This window comes from Amia ocellicauda, chromosome 2 (assembly GCF_036373705.1).
Source record: "Amia ocellicauda isolate fAmiCal2 chromosome 2, fAmiCal2.hap1, whole genome shotgun sequence".
Lineage (NCBI taxonomy): Eukaryota > Metazoa > Chordata > Actinopteri > Amiiformes > Amiidae > Amia > Amia ocellicauda.
In genome coordinates, this window is record NC_089851.1 from 35,106,786 (window position 1) to 35,122,592 (window position 15,807).

Genomic DNA, 15,807 nt, shown 5'->3' on the forward strand with positions numbered 1-15,807 from the left:
AAGAAGTGAAGGAATGAGTCACCATGAGCAGGAAAAAAATCTGTCTTTCATTCATGCAGTTTTTATTATTAATTATCTAATAATAATAATAATAATAATAATAATGAAGATTGCAATTGGTCTTTTTGCATCGTTAGCTTGTCTAAATATCCCAGTGTTGCATTTACTTCATTATACAGAAGTGAGTGAAGTACTCTAAAATACATGTTATATTTGATGAAGAAAGTAAGCTATCGTGAATGAAAGAAATGAAAGATGTGGAGAAAGAAACAGAAAAACGAACTCTTTTGGAGAGAAGGAAATACGCAAACTAGCACGATGAAGTATCCGACAATGACACGCTTAAAACTAAATCACATTCATAAAATGAAGTATAACGTTTTCAGAAGTTGGAGGGGGAAAAAGTGAATGAAAGTATAGATTTTGTATTCATTTGTATTGTTATATTTTCCTGAAACATAATACAATGACTTATGCTTTAGACGCGCTCCTGCTTTCCGAGGATACGGAGTCAGGAAAGACGGGGTTTGGCTGCGCAGTGGGGAGGGCCCGCTAGCTGCTCCGAGCAATGGAAAGCAAGTCGTAGAGATTTGTCGCCGTGACGCGGCTATTGGCTCCCCGGGGTGTCACTCAACCCCTAGGTCCCGTTAACCGATTTGCATAACCTGGCTATTGGCTGCCTCCAGTGTCAATCAAACCAGGGTCCCGTTATCTGATTTGCATAAGGAGTGGACTATAAATGTAAGTCCGCTGGTGCAGGTCGCTCTCACTGGGGCATCTGTGTCGGGGTACTGGTGTGCTTGAGTACAGCCGAGGAAACTCACCCAGCAGCAGACACACAAGGAAAAGAAGCAAACAGCGGATTACAGTCATGTCGACCCAGAGGAGTTCTTCTTCCTACCAGAGGATGTTCGGCAGGGAGAGACCCGTCGTCTCCCGGACCAGCTATTCCAGCCGCCAGTACTCCAGCCCGGTGCGCTCCCGGGTCTCCTACAGCCTCTCCTCCGCCCCGACCATCTACGCCACCAAGTCGTCCCGGCTGCGCAGCAGTGCCCCCATGCCCCGCCTGTCCTCCGACACCCTGGACTTCGCCCTGTCCGATGCCATCAACACCGAGTTCAAAGCCAACCGGACCAACGAGAAGGCGGAGATGCAGCACCTGAACGACCGCTTCGCCAGCTACATCGAGAAGGTGCGCTTCCTGGAGCAGCAGAACAAGATCCTGATGGCCGAGCTGGAGCAGCTGAAGGGCAAGGGCACGACCCGCATCGGGGACCTGTACCAGGAGGAGATGCGGGAGCTGCGGCGGCAGGTGGACCAGCTCACCAACGAGAAAGCCCGGGTGGAGGTCGAAAGGGACAACTTGGGGGATGACATCCAGAGGCTGCGGGAGAAGTGAGTGTTGCTTTTTAAGACTAATAAAAAACGTACTATACGATGCAAAATGTTAAATATAATACTTAAATAAATGTAGGGTTTAAAAAAGATGTGCCAGGTTTGCTAATGCGACGGATGCCAGTTTGAAGCTCGCAGATGCGCAGTGGACGCACGCTTAGACGCGCTTAGTGTCTGTGCACACTTCGTGAAAATCGCCTATTCTTGATATAGACTTGCAATGGTATGGTGATGAATTACAATGCACGATTCATGTGGAAAGGTTAATCTTATTAAAGTGAACTTTTCCAAATGTATTTATTTACTTTAGTTAGTTAGTTACAGAAATCTGTCATTTCCAGTATTTAAAGTTTTTCAAACGAAGGTGTACATCATATATACGGAGTCTGTACCCTTTCTGTTGCTGTTGTTTGCTTGTTTATATATATATATATATATATATCTGCAGGTTATGAATGGTTACAAATGTAAGCCACCATGAGCTTGCTTCATAACTTTGGTCCATTCATTCTTCACTCCAGGGTTCAAATCCGTGCAGCTGAAACATAAACTTTATGATAAACAGTATAGCCTGTATAAAATGGCGATCAAAGTTTTTTGCATCGATTATATTAAACCTAGAATCGTTAACAAAGCTGACTACTTTCTACATTGATTTAAAAATGTGTATTCTTATTTATAATCATAATTTTCCAAAATGTATGAATAATAACAATGTATATTATAATTATGATTCTATGCTTTTGATGCAGTGTTAGTGAACATATGATGTATTGCAGCCGTCTTTATGGGTGTGGCAGCGGGTTCAGATATGGTGATAAGAGCCGCACTGTTCTCTAAAGTCACCATTTGTCTCCAACATTCAGACTGCAAGATGAAATGATTCAACGTGAAGAGGCCGAAAACAATCTGCAGAGCTTCAGACAGGTATACTGATTTAATTGATTGACGATTTTCTAAAAGAATAGTTTTGGTCACCAGGACTCCATTTACAGGAATTCATCATTTGAAAATGCTTTTGTTTTCTTTTGCGACACTGTCAACAGTGCACTGCAGTTAAATGATACGGGTGTTGGATGAAGTATAACTTCGGTAAATCCTGGAGCTGCGGCAGTGAAAACGCGTTTCCAGTGTCAACTCCCACGTGTTTCATTGCTCGGCTTTAGTCCAGATCATGACGTCACATATCCTGCATCTGAAAGTTTTTTTTCCTCCAGCATTATTTAAATTAACATTGAACATACTATATTAATACAATTAAAAGTTATATCATAATCAGGAAATTATTTAAATAATAGGAATATAAATAATTATGTTTGACAAATGAAACCTTCTTCTTCTTCTTCTTCTTCTTATTGTTATTAATACTAGTATTATAAACAAAAACTGCTACCTACACTGAAAACATTACAATTTGCCAAACTGGGACAAAACAATATATGAGCTAAATCAAGAAATCATGGTTTTCTAGCGCACGTTCACCCGTTTTGTTATTTGTTTGATTAATCAGAATCTGGATCCTGTTTGATGGCGTTTAACACATTGTTAGAATATGTGAAAAATGGGTAACACTTTACAATAAATCTCCCTGGTTAGTGTATTTACATGATTAACAGAATATGTAAGTACACTTTGGAGTTATACCAGGCATGGCCCACGTTTTACACATTAAGTACATTGTAATAATGCATGGATACACTGTACTTATGAGTAACTATAAATGTAGTTACTAAGTACCTACTATGTAAATACACTGTAACTAGTGAGACTTAAGTGTTACAGAAAAAATGTTTGTTGCTTTAAAACATTAGTGTTAATACTGGACTGTGAAAATACACTCATAACAGTGATTATTGGGATTTGGGCATGTAATTTGTCACTAAATATTAGGGATTTTCACAATCTGTGGGTGAAGTTCAAAAACAAATTCACTACATCTTCATTGATGAATGCATTGCTGTCTGCTGCTGTTTTAGCAGTTCCCAGAGAATTCATCCCATCACTGCAGCAACTCATTAATCCAGCAGGGAAGCATTTCATAGGTCAATTTAGCAGGAAGTTTAAGGTTTCTTCCCAATTTAATGCTCAATGGCATTAATCTACGATTCCTGTTTTTTTTTTTTTTTTTTTTTTGGTACATGGCAACATTAAGACCACTGTGGGTTACATTTCTTTAATTATAATAGATCTAGGCTCTGATAGACTTCACACAATTTTTCTATCTGATTTTCAAGATGTATCTCTGTTTTCCAAACCTTTGAAAGAAACAGTATGCCACATTGGATTTGAATGTAGGGTAAACTTAGTATACAGCATGTACTCATGTTAAATTAGATCTTTATTGTGTGTCCTCTCTGGTTCCAGTACCCATAGTGGTTGGAAATGTCATTGTTTGCCTACTACCAGTGATGTACTAGATAAAGCCAAAATAAAACAAAAACAATTTTTGGTCTGTCTCGTTTTAATACCAGTATTGAAGGCCAAAATCCATGTTAATGTCCTGGACCGTTCAGCTCCATTGGCATTAAAATCCCTGCAGTGTGATTCACTGAGCGATCTCAATATTCATTCCTAATAAATCCCCTGGCATTGCTCTTGTATTTCCGCTGCTTAAATGTTTTAAGTCCATTGAATGAATTCTCCCTTAAAATCTGTACAGTAAGCTTTTCTGTAGGCAGCATTCTCACTTAGTCCCATGTATTTATATCTGTTTTGTTCTGTGTGTGTTTTTTACTGTAGTGGAATAGTAAAGCATGGTACAAACCATGGCAAAACCAAGAAAAACACTGGAAAATTACTGTTGTACACTTTCATAAACGTGGCTACACATTTCTATTTCCTTAAGAGAAATTCTAGTAATAGAAATCTCTACAGTTCTGAGAGGTGAATTTTTATGAGAAGACAAATAGTTGAAAAACTACCAAGAAAATGTTTCTCTATTCCTATCCAATGGAAAACTCTCAGTATAACAACAAATACTGGTATTTTATCATTATTATTATAGAAAACCAATAATTCCTCACCGAAGCTTGCACAATTCTTGAGTTTCAGTTCAGCTTGGCAGTGTCCCAATTCCAGCTTAGACTCTTAACCCTAAATACTTTATAATGTCTCCTGCACTGTAGCACAGGCATTCGCTACAACACTACACAGGAGTCTGAAAATGACTGTTCAAATTTGCCTTGTTTTAAATGATGCATCCAAATAATTTTCAGGAATAAATAGGTTTAAATCATTATTAGTAAAGCTTACGTACAGAGTTTTAAACTATTTGTTTGGAATCTCTGAAGAGTATGTACGTTTCTTGCAGTGTTGTATTGAGAGGATATTAGCCTGTATAAGACACATGCTTTCAGGGCATTGATTAGGTCTGCAGCTTGGTCATGCACTTCCCAGTAGCTGTATTATACTGCAAATGCTAGTGATAGAAAAAGAGTCCCTTCCGATTGAATACAGGGTCAGGATATGCATTAAGTGTCACGGTCATAAACAGAGCTGAATAGCTGGCTTTGTCTGAGGAATTACACAAAGAATGCTGGTTCACAACTGACATCTTTGTTATGCAAGTGCTGGGGAAATGACAAAGCAAGCTGTTGTTGTGCAGGGCGCTGCCAATGCAAGTGAAAGGAAGTGTAATGTGCCACAGAAACGAACAAATATGGACACCGATAGCCAAGTGTATTTACAGCTGGCAACTGGTCACAGCAAGTGAGAGATACATTTTGATAGCGCTTCAACACACTTGAAATCTCATCTGAACAAGCAAGAGAGATTTGGCAAATGTACAAAAACACTGTCTGATAACATTCTTGCTGTTTTCATTACTACTTTTGTGCCACACAATTGTCTGGACTGTTTTGCTTTTTGCACAAGATTTCTGTATAATTTACTTAGACACATATTCCTAAAATAAAAAAGTGCTTGTTGTGTTTTGTGAATTCCCATCCAATTTGGTACTTCTAAAATATTGACTAGGAATGTCAGATCCGTTTTAATTTTTTTGATAATGTGTTTTTCATGGTGACAGACACGTGAGTTTATTTTTTCTCTTACTCAAACAGGATGTTGATAGTGCGTCCTTGGCTCGTCTGGATCTGGAGCGTAAGGTAGAGTCACTGCAGGAGGAAATCGCCTTCCTGAAGAAACTCCATGATGAAGTAAGTGACATATTTTGTCCTTGTTAATAAACATGGCATGAAACTCTGCTTAGATATTCAAATGCAATTGAACCTCAACTGCAATAGAGCATGACAATCGAATGGTTTGAATGTAAGACCTCAGTATAAATTACCATAGTCATTCAAATCAATAGTGCTGTCATGAAAACAAAATTTTCCAATGCTTTGTTTCTGCTTCTATATTAAATGTGTATAATAGCAGTCAGTCATCTAAATGAATAATAATAATCTTCCATCAGGAAATCGCTGAGCTGCAAGCCCAGATTCAGGACCAACATGTCCAGATCGACATGGACGTGGCCAAACCCGACCTCACCGCGGCCCTGCGTGACGTGCGCATGCAGTACGAGACTCTGGCCACGAAGAACATCAGTGAAGCCGAGGACTATTACAAATCCAAGGTACGACTCCCGTCCCTCCCTCTGACTCAGCCTATCGAGAATCACAGGGCCCCCGTGACCAGCCAGCACCTGCCTGGATTACCTCTGTCCATATGGCCCCAGTCCGCAGGGCTCGGTCAGGGCAGGTCAAGTGCTGTGGTTTACGTGTAAGTAGCGTACTGATGAAGGGGGTGAAAATGCCCTGAATGGATTGGCTATGTTTTTAGAATTAGTGTAGTTTACTGATTTGACCCTGAATAAAGCCATGATGGAAGTGTTTATTTTTTATTTGTTAACAAGATTTAAGTATTATATTTCATCGGCTAAGTAAAGCTTTCTTCTGATTTACATGTCTGTTCCTTTTAAACAGTTTGCCGACCTTTCTGATGCTGCTGCCCGCAACAATGACGCCATCCGTCAGGCCAAACAGGAGAGCAACGAGTACCGCAGACAGGTCCAGGCCCTCACCTGCGAAGTGGATGCACTGAAGGGAACTGTAAGTTATCTGCACGAAGGCAGCAACAGTGTCGGAGGATATATGTTTTCAGAATACAGATGATTGCAAAATATTGCTTTTAAAAATACAGCTAATCAAATAAATGCAGACGTATCAACAGACTAAACAGCTTACCCCAAAAGAGCAAATTATCTAAAATACTCATTCTGGGACATGGACTAACCTATTCTAATACTATTATTATTATTATTACTAACCATTGTTAGTTTTTTGAGTTCTCTGTCATTTCCTTATCAGTTTTAAGCAGCCTCTTAACTGTGGCTGCTCTGCTTCTCCCATTGTCACTGCTATGCAAAGATGTTCCAGACAGTTAAGTTGTTATTACTAATCCACCTTCTAATGTAGAAGTACAGTAAGACGTGGAGGACTGGAGTCCTCTGTTAATACTTTTATTTCCTCAGTTTGGCTTGTGCACAATCATTTACAGTTTTGATATCTTGAAACATTTTTGACTCAAGACCCATATGATTCCTTGGAGCCGGGAGATAAATACATTATCCAGCTCACCATACAGTTAGACCAAAAAAGTAGCATGAGACCATCACTGGAACGAAATCCAAAAGACACGCTCCCCACGTGAGAAATGTGTTAAATATGAAAACAATTCAGAGGATATAAAACTGTTCATCTATAAACTATGAGGACAATTCATTGATTTAATTAACTGCTTCTATAAGGAACAGTTATATCCAAATATCCTAGCTTTGTCTTAGAGGCTATCAGCCCCACAATAATAGCATTTGAGCGGAACCCAGATTGAAACGGTTACGAATAAAATGGCACTTTTTGCAGAACGAGTCCTTGGAGCGCCAGATGCGCGAGATGGAAGAGAACTTTTCCATGGAGTCATCTAACTACCAGGACACCATCGCTCGCCTTGAGGACGACATCCGCAACATGAAGGATGAGATGGCCCGCCACCTGCGCGAGTACCAGGAGTTGCTCAACGTCAAGATGGCCCTGGACATCGAGATCGCCACCTACAGGAAGCTGCTGGAGGGCGAGGAGAGCCGGTGAGCTAATATTGGCTATTATACATTAGAGATATTTGTTATTTGTGATTTACTGTTGTACATTCTGATTGGTAAATCTATCCTAATTGGCTATTTCTGTATATAAACCAGTTTAAATGAGTGCAGATGACATGTCAGTGAAACCTTTATTGATTGAAAAAACTAAACGCTGGGTTTAAAAGAAATGCAAGCACCAAACCCCATTGACTTCCTATCGATGTATGCCCGAGTTTAGCATTTAAGAGTCCTAAGCTTGAAAGATAAGTGTCAGCCTTTGTAAGACCCTCGACATGCACAGGAAATACCAAATTAGAAAACCTCCCATCATGCGTCCAGGGGATTTTTCTGCATCTGGCCTTTGGTTAAGCATATTAAGCGTGTATGTGAGGGAGATTAGAGGTGTGTGGTTGACATTGCTGTTCTTGGCATATTGAGGAGCAAACCTGATGTTCATTTGCTGTTCTCCTTTTTTTAAATCTAGAATCACAACTCCTCTTCCTACATTTGCATCTCTTAACCTGAGAGGTAAGCAGCTGTTTTTGTGTTTTCACTCTTGATGTGCTTAAAGAAACTAAACTTAAGTAACAAAACTGACTAGAAGTACTTTATTTCTCCCTTACATCACTTTTAGCCTGAATAGTTAAAATAAGTTAGATAGAATATAAACATAAATGAAAGACCTTGATAACAGATGTATTTATCATCATTATTGTATACCCTTAAGTGTGAAGGTTTAGCACAGTTGTGTGAGTTAATACATTTTTCAGCTTCCAGATTTGGAATTGTGGAATATTTATCTCATTGTTCTGCTGAACTTTATTCAAACCAGCTGGAATCATTTTATTTTGGGAAAACAATGAAAGAAGGAACTGCCTTTATAAACCAAACAGGTTCAATTATAAACCCTGCTGTATCATTTCAAGGTCCCTTTAAATATAGCCTTTACTCCTGTTTAGGGACCAGAACTACGACTTATTTTCCAATCTCTGTCTCGTTGCATCCTAGAAACCAGCCTTGAGACCAGGCCCATGATTGACTCCTTCTCCAAGAAGGTTGTGATTAAGACCATCGAAACAAAAGATGGCCATGTAAGTGTGTTGGATTGTCAATATACAAGTGATGGGATGTGTAAATGACCTGTTGTGATCTTAAATTGATAAGGGCTCATTTGCATAGTATTTAAATATGAGTTTCACATTGCAGATGCTGAGGTAAAGATTTAAGTCAGTGGATGTTTTTGTGATTCACTTGATGTAGAAATAATCACGGGTGTGAGATGCATAACCCTTGTCAAACGAAGCCAGGTGGAAATAAAGTAGGTTAGGCTCCAACATCTAGAAACATCTCCTGAGCTCTTTTTTTTGTGTCCTCACAGGTGATTAATGAATCTACCCAGCACCACGATGACCTGGAGTAAGCATGCATGTTCTGGAAAACAAAGAGAGTTTCACAGGCAAGAACAGATTGAACCCATGTTTGTTGGAAATAAAAGTTAAGAAAAAAAAGCTTTAAAGTGCCTTTTTGCAATAATCTGAGGAACGCCAGAGTTCTCTTAGACATTAGGCGGCGTAGGTCAGCGAGGCGAATGGCTATAGTGGATGTTAGATCTCATACCGTTTACTACAGAGTCTCTAGTTTACATTCAGCCAATAAGACTATAGCAATATTTTGGGCAACCGTATCGATTTTTTTTAATTTACCAATTTCAAATTGAAACTGCTTTTTCCAGTCAACTTATATGCAACAAACAAAACAAATGTCACTGCTTCAGTATGTCAATAAAGATTTTGAAACAAAATGTGGCGTGTTGGTTTCCCTTCTCATGATTCTGTACTCAATCACATTTTTGAAAAGGTCAGCTGTGAGTCTTACAGGGGTGTTTTTAAGAAATCTTTGCTCCTACTATTAAAGTTGAATAGTATCCTGAAATGAGAATCACAAATTTATCCTTAGATATATCTCTGTACCTGTATAGTTTCCAAACAACAACATGCAAGGATTATTTTAATATTGTGGGAAATTATACAGCTTTTAACCCAAAGTGATGCTTCTGAAACTGAAGACAAACATTGCATTCCTCTAAAAATAGAAAACATCAGAAACTCAAAAGAGGTGGTTGTCTGTAACAATCCAAAATACTCATTATAAAACCAAAAAGAAGGACCAAAGTTTTGAATATTACACAAACGTACTGTGGTCCATTTATTCCATGTGTCTTTTGAGTAGTATGCAACCCCATTGTAAGCGTGGCATGAGCGACTAGTTATACAAACCTCTGACTTCAATTACCTGGCAGAATGGGCTGTGACTCCAAAAAAGAATTTGCAGACTGCTTGTTTTAGGTCACAGTTTCTAGATTTGAAAACTAGAAAGTCGATTGTATTTATTTTGCCAGGATCTGTTCAGTGTGGATTGGTAATAGGTTAGTGATGGGAAGCCAGGTGAGGCATTTTTAGTTTCATAATGTGTGGCGACTGGAGCGGCAATTATTGGTGATTACTGGCCAAGCTGCTGGAGGGGATACGACCGTCTTTTGTTTTGAAGTTAGATACCAAAAATATGTAGCTTCAACAATGTGGTAAAGCCTGCATAACACTGGTCGACCTGTGAGAGCTATGGTGCAGCAGTGGGTTTCCCTAGTGCAACCTCTGTGGATTGTTTGGAGGATCTGTCTGATGGGCGATACTTTAGTTTGAGTCGTGAAAAGGGCAGTTCCCGAATGGTACGAAGGAGGATAGCAGGATGCATCAATGATGGATGTGAGCGCAGGTGGTGGAGCCTGACTTGATCCTGAGACTGCAAGATTGATTGTTCTTCGTGGGATAATTCATCTCCTGGATCGGTGAGGTTTCAGAGGCTGCAGCTGGGACTGCAGGTGTCCAGATGAACGCAGAGGACCTGATGCACAGAAGACGGCTGAAGTTGAACTGAGGTAGGCTTGTGAGCTGGGGGAATTGAGCTCTAGGCCGATGCAAATTGACAAACGCTAGGGGTGTGTGTCAAGAGAACGTATTTATAGTTTATTGAGTGGAAATGGATATGTGGATTGCGGATTCTAGATTTAAAAATAAAAATGGGACAGGAACCTGGGTGACAAGATCAAGAACACACCTAGAATATTTTGTATGCATTGTATAAATGAGGTACTGTATTAAACCAGCATTGCCATATATTCTGCAAATGTTCAATCCCAGGTGGGGGACACTACTGTTGTACCCTTGAGCAAGATACTGTACCTGGATTGCTCCAGTCAAAACCCAGCTGTACAAATGCGTAATTATATGTCACCCTGGAAAATGGTGTCAGCTAAGAAATTTAATAAATAATCATCATACGCAACCGAAGGGGTGGAGAATGAAAAAGCAGAAGTTACAAAAGCTGCTTCCTTTCCATCATGAGTCACAGAATATCGCTGCCCTGATGCAGAACGAACGAAAACAAGTGCAACGGCCTTGGGAAGCAGTCAAGGAATACATGGAAATAGAGCACAGGCTTAGGAACTGAAACTGCCTAAGTGAAGCATGCAAAGTCATTATCCTAATTATCCTCTAACCTCTAATAGGTGACATTCCAGAGGGTATTGTGAGATGGGATCCCAGCCGAGCAGATTTTGCCTGTGTGGGCCATAATAAGGAAGAATGATTTCAGCTGCAGGTGAGGGTCAAAATATCAAATCCAACCTGGTTTCGCAACGTAATTCTAAACCTTTCCAAATCTATTCATAGCACTTTCTATACCTCTTCTGAGCTGAAATCCTCTAATGTCTAATGCTTTAATGATGCTTGTAATAACCTTAATGAGGCTGGTCAGCAGGCTGCCAAAGATTAGGGCTAATCCGTGGGTTTCATCTCCCAGAACAGTATTGAACTAAGATGTCTGACAGCTTCTAAACGTTTGAATGAAACAGCTAAAATCCCCCCGCTGTAACCCAGACCACAGTTGACTTTTTCCAGGATGATTAAGAGAGCAAGGAAATGATGACACTTTCTGTTACTGTGGCCCATTTATTTGTTTGACTGACTCTGAATGAATAGGCTTGGGTTTCTTACAAAATAAGGAAATAAGCAAACAATACGAAATTGTAACTGAACTCACCAAACTGTGAGGCGCAGCTGTGGAAGAACTAGACACACTTTGACACAGTTTGTTCTTCAATTGTTTTCCCCACAGATATAAGGGACAAAACATCAGAGGACTCTTCTGATAAGCAAGAGTTAATTCAATTTAGTTTGTGGGGAAATAATCTCTGGCCTGTATCTTTGAAGATGTTGCTTAGGAATGTTAATACTTATCCCCCTTCTGCCTTGTCTTTTAGAGTATTTTGTTTCCCTATATAGGAGATGGTAATGCTGTGTTTTTAGTTCAGATCACCCAACACAGCAAACATCTGTGAACAGGAAGCACTGCATCAGATGTTGACCCCAAAGGAAGTACTAAAAAAAGTGAAGCCTCAAAGATAAAAGATAGACACGACTTCTGTTTCCTCACAAATGGCTTGTTTACTTTCCACATTTAATGAAAGCAAAGTCGTTTGTAATCTAAATAGCACTTGGATGCAAGTATGTGTAAAAGCATGTTATATAAATATAATTTTCAGGTCATGTTTACTCATTCATATCCAGGAAATCTGAATGTTGTTCAGAGAAATTGGCCGTGACTGATAATCTGCTGTTACTGCTGTGTTTTGACTGTGACAGCGAAAACGCATCTGAGAAATAGAAATCATTGCAAATATTAAAATACTGAGCCACGCCACGCATAGTATCATAATTGCAAATTCTTAAGAGATGCTGCTATGAAGCCAACTGTCTGGTAGCTTAACTTTTGAATGCAAACTAGCATACTAACAATACTAAAAAAGTCCAACAGAAAGAAGTTGATGTTTTCCACCTTTAATGTTCTCTGAAAGGCCTGAATTTGCAAAAATTATACAATTACTATATTATTTTACACATTACAATTAAAAACCTTACTGTTTGCTTTTATTCATTTAAATATTTGTTTCTGATCAGCCATGGTACTTATTTAAAGACTCAAATCTTGTCCTACTTAAACGCAGAACCCCCTCTAACTTTTAACTAACATTTCTCTCACCGGCTCCTTGAAATATTACAAAAGTCCAGTTTCATTGTGTGAAGTTTCATCAAGTCACCCTTCAGGACCAGGAATCCTCCCCATTCTTCACTGCAGCCTTCAAACTGTTCTCATACCAATTCAGCTGTTTGAACAGAAGGATCAGCATTCGGGGTCCCATTCTGGACAGCATAAAAGTTACCATGGCAATATACAGAGCTAGGGAGACATTCTTCATTTAAAACAAAAATGTAGGTATTTAGTCCACAGTTCTTCACTGAAGGAGAAACTAATTATTCTAACATCAGACACCTGCCATAAATTCAGAAAGAACATGTAATCATTATTTATCACAAGTGTCACAGGATTAGTACAGGTTTGCCCTGAAAATCCAGATTCTTTTGACACTAATATTGCTACTGTGAATGTATGCTGAACTCCTGGACTGTAAGATCACTTGAACAGCTTTGCATTTTATAAAGAATCCTAACAAACACGTCTTCAGGAAATATCTTCTAACCTTGAGTGAATGGAAGGAGTGAATGGAAATAAAAATGCCTGTTAAAAAGAAAAAGTCCCTTAAAGTTTTATTTTTTTATTTCAGATCTTCTTTGAAAATGAATAGTAAATATTACAGTGACGTTTATATCATAGTGTACGTATAGTTTAGGTTATGTTGGTAAAACATGAAGGCAAATAATACACTTAATATGATTTATCATGCAACATTCATATTTCAATATAGCGCGTTGCAAATAAACTTCTAAAAGCTGATTTTGAGTAATTACGGATGTAGAAGCATTTTAGTCTTGCAGTACAAATTAAATTGCTTATTAAGGTCTTTACTGTAGGTCAATTACTGTCACCCTAATGATCTTTATGTGCTTTTATTGACTTTTGAGGCACATTTTGCCTCTTTTTGACAATTTCCAGACAAGTAGCTTTCACAAACCCTGAAACAATTTCTTCCGAGGTTAGAATCAGCTTGGAAAGAACAGGGTTTCAGCAAGATGTGTTTAAAATATCTAAAGGGTTGTTAAAACCAAAAGCATTACTTCAAGGACACCAACGGAAATTAAGCTGAAGCAAAAATAAAACTATTGTTATAATGTGGAAGTTGATTCACTAGAACCCAAAATGAGAAGACCAATATATCCTTGTATCCAGATGACAGGAGTGCTGGTGCTAGAGTGACACATTTTCATGGAGTGTTCAGATCTTCTTCGATCATAAATACGTAATTGAACTAATTATGTGGACAACAGGTCAGACCACGTGTCTGTTCCAGGTCTTACACATGTTCCAGTGCCTCTAAAACCTGCAGGAATCAGTCACTGGGCACCTGGAGTGGCCAGCCCCTGCCACTGTAAAACCAAATAAGAAACAGCCCATTTGTCCTCCTGTTGTTTGCACACTTTCTTTCAACTATTATGTTACTAAGAGAATCAACAGCACAGATGACACAGAACAAAAACCAATATATTAGCTCAATTCATAATAATAATAATAATACAATAAAAACACTCATACACACGCAAACGTGACATGGCTGCCCCCTGGAGGTGAAGATCAAATCATTCTGCTCTTTGCTCACCGTGGCTAGTCAAATCTTTTCATTTCACCACACGTCTTTGCTCAGACATTTTTAAAATCAAATTCAATCCCTAATTTGGCAGTAACAAAACAGAATTAACCCTGTATTCAGATGAGCTATTTCAATAACTAAGCATACAGAGTTTAACAAGTTAAACCCATTAGTTATAAATGGTTATTGAATTATTTGATACAGAATGATTACTGCCGGACAGACAGAACAGACTTCTGTGTGCTCCATGTTTAAGCGATGATACAGTTTACATAGGTGATTTCTAAAATACGACCAGAAAAAACTAACCTAATTATGAAAATAGTTCAATTAAGGGCTCAATACATCTAAGTAATTAAGAGAATAATCAGAAGGGGGCCCAAGGACCAGAAATGAAAAATACCGTTCTAAGGCAGGGTTGTCAGTGCAGTAGCCTATGTTCTGGACTTTCAGTTATTAAATTGGTTTAATTACATGGGTAACTGGGTTTAACTTGTCTTCAGACTCAAACACAGTTCAGTGAATACCATATTGTGAGTCCACACATACCACACAGCTATTGTCTGTTTGTTTGTTTTAAAACCTTTTTTTATCATGTATGAACTTGAATGCAAAATAGTTACATTCATTGACTAATAAAATACTTCTGCTAGAGAGAAAAATAGTAGATAATGCCACCCCCCAAGAACTGAGTTTAAGTTTGTCTTGTTAACAGCGCAACACAGTGGTGAAAACACAGATCACCCCAAGCCAGTCTTGAGAAGAAAGATGGTTCCTTTATCCCTTTAAATAAACTATTAACAATTTCTCTTTCATTTAAATAGGTTGGAAAGTACATTTATTTTCTTGTTTGTCTCTTTTTCATAGTGAAAGAGACATTTCTACATCCTGAGTGCATCATTTGAAAGTCTCCGATAGTTTGCAGGTATTAGAAATGGTCCACCCTGCAAAGCCAGTGCGTTTGCTTCTACTGCCACCTAGTGTTTGTACATGTCAAATAAAAATTTAAAACAGAGAGGTCTCTGTTTCTAGCACATTATTTGACACAACATTTTAACCTTCTCCAAAATAACATATGCTTCATTCAGCTTCATACTCTGCAGCAGACTCCTATTAGCACACTTGCTCTCCAGACTACAGAGGGATAAGGGGGGTGGGTTCAAGGTGGGGGGAGGTTGGCAGTGGATGCATGTGGCGGGTGGGTGAGATTGTCCTCTCAGTCCATACTTTAGATTTTTATGTATTTAGATTCTTCCAAAAGATATTCCCTCATTTGGGGTTTTGATGATGATGATGGTGGTGGTGGTGGAGAGCACTGTCTAACACGTTGGTCCAGAATCTCCCATAGGTGTTCAAATTGGGTTGAGATCTTGTGACTGCGAAGACCATAGCATATGATTCATATCATTTTCATACTCATGAAACCATTCAGTGAGCCCTCGTGCCCTGTGGATGGGGGCATTGTCATCCTGGAAGAGACCACTCCCATCAGGATAGAAATGTTTCACCATAGGATAAAGGTGATCACTCAGAATAACTTTGTAATGATTTGCGGTGACCCTTCCCTCTAAGGGGACAAGTGGACCCAAACCATGCCAGGAAAATGTCCCCCACAGCATAACAGAGCCTCCAGACCCCCTCACTGTAGGGGTCAAGCAGTCAGGCC

The 15,807-nt window shown here is 39.1% G+C and overlaps 1 protein-coding gene across 1 annotated transcript; it reads left to right on the forward strand.

Moving 5' to 3' along the window:
• Nucleotides 1-749: 749 nt before the first annotated feature.
• Nucleotides 750-9,281, forward strand: vim (vimentin). The gene is made up of 9 exons (XM_066723337.1): nt 750-1,395; nt 2,262-2,322; nt 5,457-5,552; nt 5,813-5,974; nt 6,324-6,449; nt 7,263-7,483; nt 7,965-8,008; nt 8,489-8,571; nt 8,859-9,281. Exons 1-9 carry the CDS (start codon nt 872-874, stop codon nt 8,898-8,900), a joined length of 1,359 nt encoding a protein of 452 aa, XP_066579434.1. The 5' UTR covers nt 750-871; the 3' UTR covers nt 8,901-9,281.
• Nucleotides 9,282-15,807: the final 6,526 nt, after the last annotated feature.